At 47.3% G+C, this 12,631-nt stretch overlaps 5 protein-coding genes across 5 annotated transcripts; all 5 read left to right on the top strand.

The window, feature by feature from the left end:
* Positions 1-2,569: 2,569 nt before the first annotated feature.
* Positions 2,570-3,987, top strand: SETTUDRAFT_28885 (uncharacterized protein; the record flags this gene model as incomplete). Its single annotated transcript, XM_008028193.1, has 2 exons — positions 2,570-2,933; positions 3,950-3,987. The coding sequence occupies 2 exons, from the start codon at positions 2,570-2,572 to the stop codon at positions 3,985-3,987; spliced, it is 402 nt and encodes a 133-aa protein (XP_008026384.1).
* Positions 3,988-4,160: 173 nt separating this feature from the next.
* Positions 4,161-5,508, top strand: SETTUDRAFT_110964 (uncharacterized protein; the record flags this gene model as incomplete). The annotated part of the gene is made up of 2 exons (XM_008028303.1): positions 4,161-4,570; positions 4,596-5,508. 2 exons carry the CDS (start codon positions 4,161-4,163, stop codon positions 5,506-5,508), a joined length of 1,323 nt encoding a protein of 440 aa, XP_008026494.1.
* A 61-nt stretch (positions 5,509-5,569) lies between these two features.
* SETTUDRAFT_69874 (uncharacterized protein) lies at positions 5,570-6,070 on the top strand (the record flags this gene model as incomplete). The annotated part of the gene is made up of 1 exon (XM_008028241.1): positions 5,570-6,070. A coding segment is annotated over one exon (501 nt), but the record flags the coding sequence as incomplete, so codon positions are not given.
* Positions 6,071-6,760: 690 nt separating this feature from the next.
* Positions 6,761-8,212, top strand: SETTUDRAFT_67813 (uncharacterized protein; the record flags this gene model as incomplete). The annotated part of the gene is made up of 1 exon (XM_008028240.1): positions 6,761-8,212. A coding segment is annotated over one exon (1,452 nt), but the record flags the coding sequence as incomplete, so codon positions are not given.
* A 2,936-nt stretch (positions 8,213-11,148) lies between these two features.
* SETTUDRAFT_28887 (uncharacterized protein) lies at positions 11,149-11,924 on the top strand (the record flags this gene model as incomplete). The annotated part of the gene is made up of 2 exons (XM_008028194.1): positions 11,149-11,511; positions 11,598-11,924. The coding sequence occupies 2 exons, from the start codon at positions 11,149-11,151 to the stop codon at positions 11,922-11,924; spliced, it is 690 nt and encodes a 229-aa protein (XP_008026385.1).
* Positions 11,925-12,631: the final 707 nt, after the last annotated feature.

A 12,631-nucleotide genomic window follows, 5' to 3' on the forward strand; every position in this document is an offset into this window, starting at 1 on the left:
GCCATTTAAGTGATCATGATGATGACATCGAACGCATTGTTGTTGTTCAGGCCAGTCAAACTTCCGGTACTTCTGTTGTGCTAACACTAGCGCCGGTGATGGTCAGCGCTGTAGCTGGTCTCCCTTTGTGGATAGAACAGCCCACCACTCAGAATATTCAAGCAATACGTTTCTTTCGTAGAACATCCCACTCTAGAACTATGCAATTCCTAGCAGCGTCACTAAAACATCTTTGTCAATACTGCAAATATCAACTCGTGATAGTGGTGCTGAAGTTCTACATAGTATAGTAGGATGTTATCATAGAGCAAAAATCAGGGACACGAAGGTAGAACTCAAGTCTTAACAGTGGGGTTACATCGAAGTTTCTTAGTAAGTGACTAACTAACGAGTGATATTTGCAATATCCGAATGTTTTACCCAAATCCGCGTAGTTACACAGGCAAAGTCTAATGAAGCCGTATCCGGATGCAGCTTTCTTTGCGCATACTGGAGTCTTGATGCCCATTGGGCACTCAATGATCACTGGTTGCCTGGAATCATAACACTGGCATCTCCTCAAATAATTGAGATGATAGCGGCGTAAAGATGATTTTTGTGCAAAAAAGGAAGATTGCGGATGCAGACAACTGATACATGCGCAAAAAATCGTCCACCTGCAGTTTCCGCTTCTCAGCACCTTATGTCGTATCTTATGCGGAAACTAGACGAGACCTCCGATGGGGACTTAAAGACACGACATGTTTTGCGTATAATACGTTCAAGCAGTACCCACTGCACTTGATTGCACTATCTAGCAACCCTACCTTGATAAGACCGGAATGAACTGCACAGATCCCTCTGATCGTGGCTGGACTGGCTATATCGACTTTATCCGGCATGATTTAGACGACAGGTCTTTCGCTTGTAAGTCATACCACTTCTTCATGTGGGCACGTTACTCAGGTTAGGCTATCAATTCAATACAGACATTGTTCCATTTTCTTGAAGCCGCCCCGCACAGCATCGATCAGTAGCAAAAGCCGTGCGAGAGAAGTTAAGTAGGACCTAGATTACTTGGCTAGGGCATGAAATACTTGAGCATCGACAACCCACGCTGGGCAATAGATGATAGAGAAGTGTGGCAGAATGCCGATCGTTACAAAGAGTTGAAAGTTGTGCGCTTTGCTACTCTTGGTGGAATACTTTACAACATTACTCAGGCGGTGTGCAGGTACAAATAGAGTAACTAGTTCCGCAACCTCAATGGGCTCAGTAAGGGGGTTACTGCGGCGCAAACGTGTGAAAGGAAGTCCACCAGCAACACCTATCGTAATATTTGATACATAGATATAGTCTTCGCGCAACCCTTGAACAGTGTCTACAGAGTTGCCAGCCCATGCGGCAGCAATTTGACCGACAATAAGATTGCCCGGTCTGCTTGGTGTCCAGTAATCTTAACGCTCTGTCCGCCACATGCTGAGCAATGCATATGCATGAATCATTCTGTCACACCAATTTGCTGATAGGAGTTCATCATAACTATTTGTAGATATGTTTATTGCTAGTGTTAATCGTTTTCTTTTCGCACTCGAAAAAATCATAATACCATTCAGTATGGTGGGTACTTTTGTCTGGTTCTCCAACGGCAGTCTATCGTTTCGAAACAACACACTCTACTTCTGCTCCAACTATGTGAACCTTTGGGATTTGTTCTTTGAGCAGCCTAGCCTGAATAGTTGAAATTAAGCTCGCAATAGGTTGCAGTCCATGTAGTGGTTGCGTTGTAAGACATACGACCCACCGTTCCGAGGTTTGGCATGCTTACTGTGAGAATATTCTAGCACATACACATGGAATGCTTACATGTATTACTATGACACTAGTCCTACTTTGTTCTTGTCAGACCTGCTCTGTGCTGAAACCAGCTATATAAACAATGGAGCCTCTAATGCAAAATTAGGACTAAGTACTGCTACTCCTATAAGTTACAATCCAAAACTTGCTGCTAGCAATTTCTTGACAGCACCATTCCGCACTCGTTATGGCGAAACATGAAATTCCAGACAATTCTCATGATTGCAGCTCTGAATCTGAAGAAGATTGCTACACGCCCATCAGTAGTAGCGATGGAGAAGAAGATTGCTACACGCCCATCAGTAGTAGCGATGGAGAAGAAGAAGTCGACCATAATGAACGTACGACTGGTATTTCTGGCCATACATCTGGACAAAATATTGAACTGTCGGCATATAGTGAATTCGGTCGAGCATATGTTATCAACGGGTCTGAACTAAATATAGAAGATGAGGGTATACCATCAGGCCGAGTTTTGTATATTCTGGAAGAGAGGAGGGTGTTTGGGTGGGAACAGTGCACTTTCACGTCAATAATCACCTACAATAACCATTTCTTTCTCAGCATTTCCAATGGTAATATTCTTTGCTGTTACAGAACACATGATGGCTATAAGATCGGGAAGCCTTCCGTGAAGAGCAGAGATTGGCTGTTCGAGGCTCATTCGGTCGGAAAGCTGCTTGGGATGAGTGAGCAGTGGCTGATCTATGAGAACAAAGACAGAGAATTTAAGATGCTGCCTAGCCCCTCTATTGCCGACCGCGAGGAATTAACCTTGAATCCAGAGCATGAACTCAAGGGGTACATTTTAGCTCATGCATTCTGCAGCGCCACGAATCGATTATGGGTGGCAACCCTGGACGAGCAAAAGGACGAGTCATTGTACCACCTTTACAGGATAGAACCAAATAGGGATGATTATCACAACTTCACAACAAAGAGGGACTATGTCCACAAGATAACATCAGATGAGATCTATCTCCAGCGAAGGAGTTTTATGCTTGACACCGTGCAAGAACAGTTGAATCTCGAGAAGGAACAGATTCCTCGTTTCCTAGCAATCTCTAGGACAGGAGATGTAGCTTTAGAAAACCAGGGTATGTTTCTTATCTTTGAACCATTTGAAATGGGGGATCTACCAGCCCCTCTGTTCATTGGCAACTCTTTGTTGTTGAACGACAGTGGTGGTTATGGCAAATTCTCTACCTACCGTGGCTGGGAGAGTTTTTTCTTTTGTGGAAGGAAGTCAATCGAAGTTGCTATAGCGAGCAAAGGGTGGGGAAAGTGGCAGCATGTCTTGAGTCTTGGTCGCATGGAGTTGGAAAAGAAACTACAATCTGAATTTATAGACGGAGAAACAGCTTTGACTCCTGTTGACGGTGATCAGGGGGGAATAGTCAGATTCACAAAAAAAACCTCGGATGGCAAACAACAACACAAGGGGTTTTGGTGTAGTCCTGTAAAACCAGACCAACCAAGAGATGGTTTCTGCGCATAGGTAGAGTTGCGTTAGGTTTTCTGTCGTGTTTAATACTGTGCTGGCTATTTTTTTCAGTAGAAATTAAAATTAAAATTACTAATTAACGTACATCCTGTTGTAGCGGAACAACTGGTGCAACGGGACAGAAGCTGTAAAATCAGTCTGTAAAAAGCAGGAAACACGTTCCAAGAATAGAATAACGTACATCCCTTTGTAACGGAACAACCGCCGTAACGGACAAAATTACAGGTACTTTGACTTTGCAGCAACATCATAGCCTGCAACAATCGTAAAAATCATAGTGACCTACCCAGATATATAGTAGGGTTAATTCTGAGTCGATGCATCCCCATCAATACAAAAATTACAGTCGTGTAGACACTTTCCCTTCAGATATGCGAAGACACGTGCTTCATCTCAATAGTGAGTCTCATCGTTTATAAGGCCACCACCATCATTTTCATCCGTCGCAATGTGTGTTTAGCTTCTATATACGTCTAGAGATCTAATAGAGTCACCCCGACTTGCTCGCCAGTTGTTGGGCTAGCCTATGAACTAATTCTTACGCGATCGCCACACGATCTGGTACCACTGTATTAGATGCACCAATCAGCAGTGCTGACATAATGCCAGTCGCCGAGTTAACTAGTGGAGAAGCGCTGAGGCAATGACAGTTTGGCGTTATCGATAAGGTGCGGCGCAGCACGACGAGCTGTCCAGCCTTGTTGCAGTCGCAATCCCTCAGCCTAACGCTCCCGCTCCAGCTCCTCCGCCTGGACAATGTCGTCGTCCTCTCTTCCGCCTCTCCTCCCTACTAATCTACCACCTGTATCGATTTCCCGACATGGATCCTCTCAGCGTTACAGCCAGCATCATCGCTGTTCTCCAGCTCTCGGCCAAGGTCCTTGTGTATCTAAACGACGTCAAAGATGCCCCCAAAGGCCGCACACAGTGCGCTATCGAAATTTCGAATCTTCACAGCCTGCTTTACAGGCTGAAGGATCATGTTGAAAACGGAGATTTCAGGCAGTCATGGCATCTTGCCGTCCAAGATCTTGCGATCAAGAACGGACCCATCGATCAGTTCAAGCAGGCTCTAGAAACACTACAGAGTAAGATAACAGATGGAAGACGATTACAGAAGGTTGGTGAAGCCCTAGTGTGGGGGTTTAAGAAGGAGGAGGTTGCGGGCATATTGGATCGAATAGAGCATTTGAAGTCGCTTGTAGAGATCGCGTTGCAGATGGATCATTTGTAAGCTTCCCTACTAGCACGCTAGAGCGATATCGCTTACATATTCAAGCAAAGTCTCTCAAGCTATCAAAGACGATACCAACTTCATTCGAATGCACGTACCTGTTATCCAGTCGGGCGTAGACGAGATTCGGCAAGATCAAGACGCCACGAAGCACCGCAGGATTCTAGAATGGATCTCTCCCACAGATTACCCCGCACAACAATCCGACATTATAAAGCGCAGACAGGAGGGAACAGGCCAATGGTTTCTAGATGCGCCTCAGGTGGCCACATGGCTTAGTGAACCCCGAGCAATCCTCTTCTGCCCAGGAATCCCGGGAGCTGGCAAGACCATGGTAGCCGCAATCGCGATCGACTCTCTGTTGAAATCAGTGCAGAGCAGTTCACATGGAGTTGCTTATGTGTACTGCAACTACAAGGCTCAGGAGGAGCAGGATACTTCAAGGATGTTGGCAGCTATCCTCAAGCAGCTGGTGCAGGCTCGACCATCGCTAGTGGAGCCCGTGGAACGATTGCACGAAAAGCATGCTGGCAGAGGAACCAGGCCATCGCCTGATGAGGTCTTCAGCGCACTCCGAGATGTACTTGCACATTACTCTACTATCCACATTGTGATCGATGCTCTGGATGAATGTCGAGACAGCGACGGCACTTGGCGCCAGTTTCTAGCCAAACTCCGCGATCTTCAGGCGGGACGTGACGTTCGCCTAATGGCCACCTCGCGTCTTATTCCAGAGATTGTTGATTGGTTTAACGAAGGGCTGAAGCTGGAGGTGCAGGCTAGTGAAGAGGATGTGAAGCGATTCGTGGCTGGCCAGATATATCGACTGCCGAAGTGTATTCAGCGTGACCCTGCGCTACAAGAGGTTGTCCAGGAAAAGATCGTAGAGGCGGTAGACGGCATGTATGTTCGTCCTAGCCAACTCGTGATATGACACTGACTTACACGTTCTCAGGTTTCTTCTTGCTCGCCTCCACACTGATTCGCTGCTAGACAAGAAAACGGCGAAGGACGTGAAGTCAACACTGGCTAAGCTCTCCAAAGGCTCGGCCGCACTCGATGACGCATACAAGGAGGCGGTCTATCGCATAGAGGGCCAGTTAAGCGGAGATTATAAGCTAGCCAAAAGAGTACTGTCGTGGATTACATATGCGAAACGGCCGCTTACTACGACAGAGATCTGCTGTGCTCTGGCAGTAGAGCCGGACGAGGCGGAGCTCGACCCTGAGAACATACCTGATGTTGAGGACCTATTATCCGTGTGTGCTGGACTAGTTGTTGTTGACCAAGAAAGCGCTGTTATCCGTCTTGTGCATTACACTACGCAAGAATACTTCGAACGTATCCAAGACGTATGGGACCCAGGCGCTCAACTATGCATTGCCTCCACATGCCTCACCTACTTATCATTCGGCACATTCCAAACTGGTAGTTGTTCCTCTGACAGAGAGTTTGAAGAAAAGCTTCAGAAACACGAACTTTTAGACTATGCTGCCAAGCACTGGGGAGAGCATGCGTTAACAGCGGAAGGTGAGATATGTGAGCTAGCCTGCTCATTTCTCTCCTGCAAAGAATTGGTTTCTTGCGCTATGCAGGTACTCTTACGACCTAGATACACATATCAGGGGTATAGCCAGGAATATCCCAAAGACAGCACAGGATTGCATCTTGTAGCACGTTTCGGATTAGCGATTGTATTGGAGGCCCTGCTCCTGAACCAAGTAGGAGAAACAGCACTCATATTGGAAAGAAGAGATAGCGAGGGCCAGACTCTCCTATATCTTGCAGCAGAATTTGGACATCAAAGAATGGTGGAGCTGCTGCTCGACAAGGGTACCGACATCAACATCCAGGGTGGAATTTACGGCAATGCACTGCAGGCGGCTTCAGCTAGAGGCCATGAGACGTTGGTGAAGCTGCTGCTTGACAAGGGCGCCGACGTTAACGCGCAGGGCGGAGAGTACGACAACGCACTGCAGGCAGCTTCAGCTGCAGGTCACCAGTCAATAGTGCAGCTGCTCCTTGATAATGGTGCTGATGTTAACAAGCAGGGTGGTCTCTATAGCGACGCTCTCTATGCGGCTGCAGCCGAGAACCATACAGCTATTGTCGAGCTCTTACTCAACAACGGCGCTGATGCCTCGCGACACGATAGCCAGAGAAAAAGTGTTTTACATTATGCTACTAATAGCGTGGATTGTAACATTAGTCTTATCGAGTTTCTGCTCTCACGAGGCGCTCCAGCAAACACGACCGATATCAACAACATGACTCCACTGCATTACTGCGTCAAGCACGGCCACAAATCTACAATAGGATTGCTTCTTGACAATGGTCTGTCCATTAATGTCGGTGTCCATCGAAAGTCGTGGTCTTGGAATAATGTGAAGACCGACACCTTTTACCAATCATCGGTTTCGGAGTCCGAGCCCGACATTCCGGGCACTTCAGCTGGCCTAACACCTTTACACTTTGCGGCCCTAACTGGCAATTTAGTCATGACTAAGTTCCTTCTGGAGCGTGGCGCTGATCCGAACGCTTTGTCCAGATACAACGAGTCCCCGATGCATCTCACGTTGCGTAAAGCCCTGCATGGACCAAAGCATGACGACGATTGGACCAACCCGGACTTCAGGATAGAAACCATGTGGGGCTTCGTGGAATTTGAAGAAGAAGACGAATTTGATTCAATTTCTGCAAGCATAACAATGGATCGCGAAGGTGTGCTTGATGCTCTACTCGCAGATGCTAGGACCAGTCTGACGATCGGGGACTGTCAACATAACCACCCTTTACACTGTGTTGAGTATAGTCAACGTGGAAGTGGAAGTGTGTCTATGATTCAGAAACTAGTATCTAGAGGAGCAGATCCGTCCAAAAGGAACTCGAAGCAGCAAAACGCACTGCACCTTGCCAGTCGAGCTGGCGACCACGACGCGGTTGCTGTTCTAATTTCGCTGGGAGTTGACCCCGCCTTAACGGACAATGAGGGGCTCAATGCTCTTCACTACGCTGCACGAAGTGGTGACCATGAAACAATCACTGTTCTTCTAGAAGCAACTGTGGCAACAAGACCAAACCTAGTGGCGTTGAAGGATAATCGGGGTAGAAACCCACTCCACCACCTGCTTACTACGAATCGGGTAGTTCAGCATGAGACGATCCAGTTGCTGCTCGACAAGGGGGCAGATGGTTCAGAGTTAGACGCATCCGGCAACTCACCGTTGGCGAGCTACTTCAAAAAACCATGCCGGGGTGTAGTCAATGTCAAAACATGTCAACAATTGCTTTCGGTCGAAGGAAGCTCTTTGTTTGTTGACAAGATAGGACAAACCCTAGGACACCTATGCACTTTACCTTGGAAATGCAGCGTTCAAGTTCTAGAGATGCTGAAGGAACACGGTGTCGATCTAACACAGAAAGATTTGGAAAGCAAGACAATATTGCACCGTTCTGCGATTCAAGGGACTATTGCAAAAGAATCTTTGCATTATCTTCTCTATGTTGTCGGCGTCGAGATAGATGCAAAGGACGCGTCTGGAAAAACAGCGCTGCAGTATGCAGCAGACCAAGCACGGAAAGCTCATCATCCAGACATCTTCGATCGTGGACGCTGGGATAGAAGTATGAAGCTGTTGTTGGAACATGATGCTAGTTAAACAGCTTCCAGAGCTATAGAGAGCTAGATACAGCTTTCCTCTGTGCAAATAATGAACAGTAGTGCGGAGTATGTTACCATGTCTAGCTTGAGCAGAGATGCTCTTACACACGTTGGGAGGCAATTCTAAGGCCAGTGCCTGACTGGCAGAGTCCACAGTTGCTACAGCATATATCACAGCTTCCTCTACTGAGTACATGTCCCTGTGCTGGATGTTCCTTGTGTTGTGCTAATAATAGAACAAAGACTAATAGAAAGTACCAGAAGCAAAGGTCACATGACCGACTAGAAGGGAAGTCACGTGAATATTTATTACAGATGACAAAGCTGGGCTTGTTGCGCTAATTTCTCATCGAGGATTTGGCCAATCGCTCTAGTGACGGAGAAACTTTCTGATCACCACCAAAGATCAATATCTAGCATTTTGAGACAAGGATCTGAAACTATGATACCTAGAGCATCGCCTAGTATCACCGAAGATAGAATTTAAAGTAAAATAGTTGCGTAGGTTTAGATGCCAGGCGAGGCGCGAAATGTCGCCGCCAGCAGATTAACGTCCTATAGTCGCACTACTGTGTATTTTTCTATCTAAGAACTAGTTATGTGTAGAATATATGCAAGTGAAAATGATAAGGGGTTATGAAAATATTTCGATACGTTTTTCGGTGCCTTATCTGCTTGCTTAAGAAAGAATGTTCCGCCACACCGGTTGTTCCGGTACGAAGGGATGCACGTTAGTTATCATTTCTGAATGACTAAGTACTTTATTGACGTTGAAAATTTGTAATAGTCACACCAAAACATAAAAATAGGCAGTGTCGCGGCCAGAGGCGACTAGTTAATGTCCTGACGGCGACATTTCATGCGTCAGCCTATCACCTTAGCCTAAGCGATCATTTCAATCCGAATCTGTATGTCGGAGGTACACGGGGTAGCTTTAGGTGTGAGCTTTCAAGTCTCGCGTCCTAGAATACCCGATATCGATATGTGGTGACGATGCAAATGTTTCTCCGTTGCGAAGTTTGTTGAGATGATTTGGCGTGAGAATTTAGCGAAATCAGAAGAGCTTTGTCATCTGTAAAGAATATCCACGTGATCAATCAAGCCAAGTAATCACGTGAGCCACCTTCTAGCATGTTCCTTTGTTCTATTCTTAGCGCATAGCCATGAGGGTAGCTTGCAACTGGTTGTGTCCGCTCAACTCAGAGCACCTGTGAATCACAGCAACCATGGCTTGCTATATGTAGAATATGAAGAGTTCAAGCCTACACAAACCACCGACCATCGTTAAAGACGCTGCTCTATACCAGGTGATATGAGCATCGTTCTTCTACAGATTTACTCCGCTATAGTTGGATGTATATTAACTAACTAGGTATTGATATTAGATGCTTTTGCTTGGGCGAGGCTGGGCATGTTATATCGCACTCCGTACATTACAGAGATGCTTTAGGCGCAGAGCTGTTTAGCATGTTTGTGCTACAAGCAACAACAGGAAGGATCCTCTCCCCGGGTATGACGACGAATGGTTGGGAAATCACTGAGGATCCCAACGGTCAGGATGACCATCGCGGGGCAAAAGGTCACGTGATGTGCCATCCCGCCAAGGCCGGCCATCCGGGATGGCAGAGCAGGAAGGGATGGCAAGACTGGAAGGAATGGGTATAAAGATTGAACGAATTTCATTATTACACTCGTTGTGGTCAACTCAAATTGTACTTTCTTACTAGTATCTTTACTTAACAAGATTGTTACTCGTTAGTCTATAGCAATATAGATTGGATTTGTCAATCATCCTTCGGTTAAATCCTATAACTAACTCTTTTCCATACGAATCGCCAGATAACTCCCACGAAGCTGATCCAAAGAGGCTCGCTCGCCCTAACCCGGAACGAGATTAGAGAAGTATCAGCAACCCACCCCGTGTAACAGTTTGCTGCTAACTTCGGCCTTGATATCTGCTGATCGGCATACTTGAGCTTGTGGACTGTTATGATCGCTGTGATGCTTACATAGTAAGCTCTGAACGTCAGGTGACTTGTTGTTTTGAGCTTACCCCTATTCGGCTACCTTGGCAATCGAGAGTATGTCAGCACCGCTGGTTGGTGCATCAGATACGGAGGTGCCAGCCGTGTGGCGATCACACACGAATCAGTTCACCGACCAGCCCCTACCGCTGATGAGTAGGCTTGGACGATTGTATTGAATACCTAGACGTGTATAGGGGCGATAGATATGTTGCGACGGATAGAACTGATGGTGGTGGTCGTATAACTCGTGAGGCGCAGTATTAAGATAGAGCAGGTGTCTTCGCACATCTAACGTCCATCCCTGTGGGTCGAACATCCCTCTGCAACGAACCACCAACACTGCCCAAGCACCTTACGCCCAAGCCGCAGAGACTCTTAGATATAAATACAGATTTGTATGCTTGCTAGATCTACCTCTATCTATCGCAAGCCTTAGATAGTAAAATTACAGCGATCTAAGGGGCATACGTGAGTCTTTCGTGTTAAGCATGGGAAGGTGCAACGCCAAAACACCCCTGTCCTATGTCTTACAGAAGCTCTATTTGCCTATTCGGAGATTCTATATACTTTAGAGTGAGCTAAAGAGCCTCTAGCTATTCTATAAAGATATGCAGCCTCTGTTCAGATGCGCTCCGAGTTTTTCCGGCTCGGTGTGCCAGTCCTTCGCATTAGGGAAGGAATTTAAAACGCTGGCACAGCTGGATTGCGAACGCTTAGCGGCCTACGATGTACACCTGCGCTATGCCAAAAGAGCTGAAGCTGTGGCGCAGAGTTCTAGAAGCTTCCATCGGGTGCTGCGTGTTGCCGGCTATTCTTAGAAGCAGACTGGTGTTGGATTCGGTTGGCTTCGCGCTCGAGGTATCCCTCAGTCACCACAACCACGAACATGGACCCAGCCAGCCAGGCGTTCGCGCAACGTCTGCCTGAGGGTGTGCGTGATACATGTGCTGCTCGATCAGAGCACGGCGATGTCCCTGTCTCAACTCTGATCCACCGTAGGCTTGGACGACGCTCGCGAGCAGAGCAGGCTCAGAGTCAGCAGTACTTGACTCGAGAGGAGGAGAAGGCGCTTGTAAAGTTCCTGCTACTGATGTCTAATCTCGGACAACCTGTGCGCGTTAAGTACCTTCGCTCGTTAGCGTTTAGCATAGCCCGCCAGCGGTCCACGAAGAGCGAGTCGATCAAGCGTCCAGGGAAGAACTGGCCACGAGCGTTCGAGAAGCGTCACCCCGAACTCCAGGCGAGAAGGGTCAGATCGATAGACTGGAAGCGTCACGGAAACAATATATACGAGAAAATAGTAGAGTGGTTCGATGTGATTGGCCAGTACTACAGGATTCATGCGTACTGCCAGAAAACGTGTATAATATGGACGAAACTGGAGTCATGCTAAGCATGCTTGACTCCGCAAAAGTCTTAGTCGGCGAGGACGATCGGCAAGGTAGTAGGGGTGCGGGTGTTAAGCGCACTATGGTTACTGCTATTGAGTGCATCAGTGCTAACGGAAGGGCCCTCCTGCCACTTATTATATGGCCAGCATCGACCCATCGCAGCAACTGGACAACCTACAGCACTCCTGGATGGCACTATGCGCACTCAGAGAACGGGTACAACGACTCTAAGATTAGCTTGGAGTGGCTTAAGCGCGTGTTTGACCCCTAGACACGTGAGGGAGCAGGTGTAAACCCACGAGTGCCGATCTGTGATGGCTTTGGGACTCATGAAACGCTCGAAATCCTAGAGTTCTGCTTTACTAACAATATTATCTTGTGTCGTCTGCCTTCTCACACCTCTCACAAGCTGCAGCCATGCGATGTTGGCCCTTTTGCACCCTTGAAGAGCGCGTATCGTGAACAAGTCGAGCGACTCAACCAAGGAGGCGTAGATGTTGTTGGTAAAGAACATTTCACTTATCTCTATAGCCCTGCAAGAGATCGCGCACTAACCTAAAAGGAACATCAGAGCTGGGTGGTCTGCAACTGGCCTGTTCCCTTTCAACCCGGAACGAGTGCTCAGAGATGTCCCTAAACCTCCAGCGGAAGTAAGCAACATATCAAATCCAGGGACCGAGACTGCGAGTGCTGATATATTGGACGATGTGCCTCGTACGCCTACCACGCCAGTAACACCAGTGACGACAGAAGCGCTTACGTCGCTGCATGATCTAATTACAAAGGACACACACGTGCTTGAAAAGACGAGCAAAGACCGTCTACAGAGACGCATACAGAAACTGGCAAGCGCGGCTAAGGTATCCTTCGCTGAGCAGGCCCTCCTTAAAGATCGTAATCACTTCCTCCTTCAGATCAATCGAGAAGCCAAAACCCGCCGGTCGACAAAGTCGGTAGTTCTAGGCAAGGCTAAGGTGA

The sequence above is a fragment of the Exserohilum turcica genome (genome assembly GCF_000359705.1).
Source record: "Exserohilum turcica Et28A unplaced genomic scaffold SETTUscaffold_23, whole genome shotgun sequence".
Taxonomy (NCBI): Eukaryota; Fungi; Ascomycota; class Dothideomycetes; order Pleosporales; family Pleosporaceae; genus Exserohilum; species Exserohilum turcicum.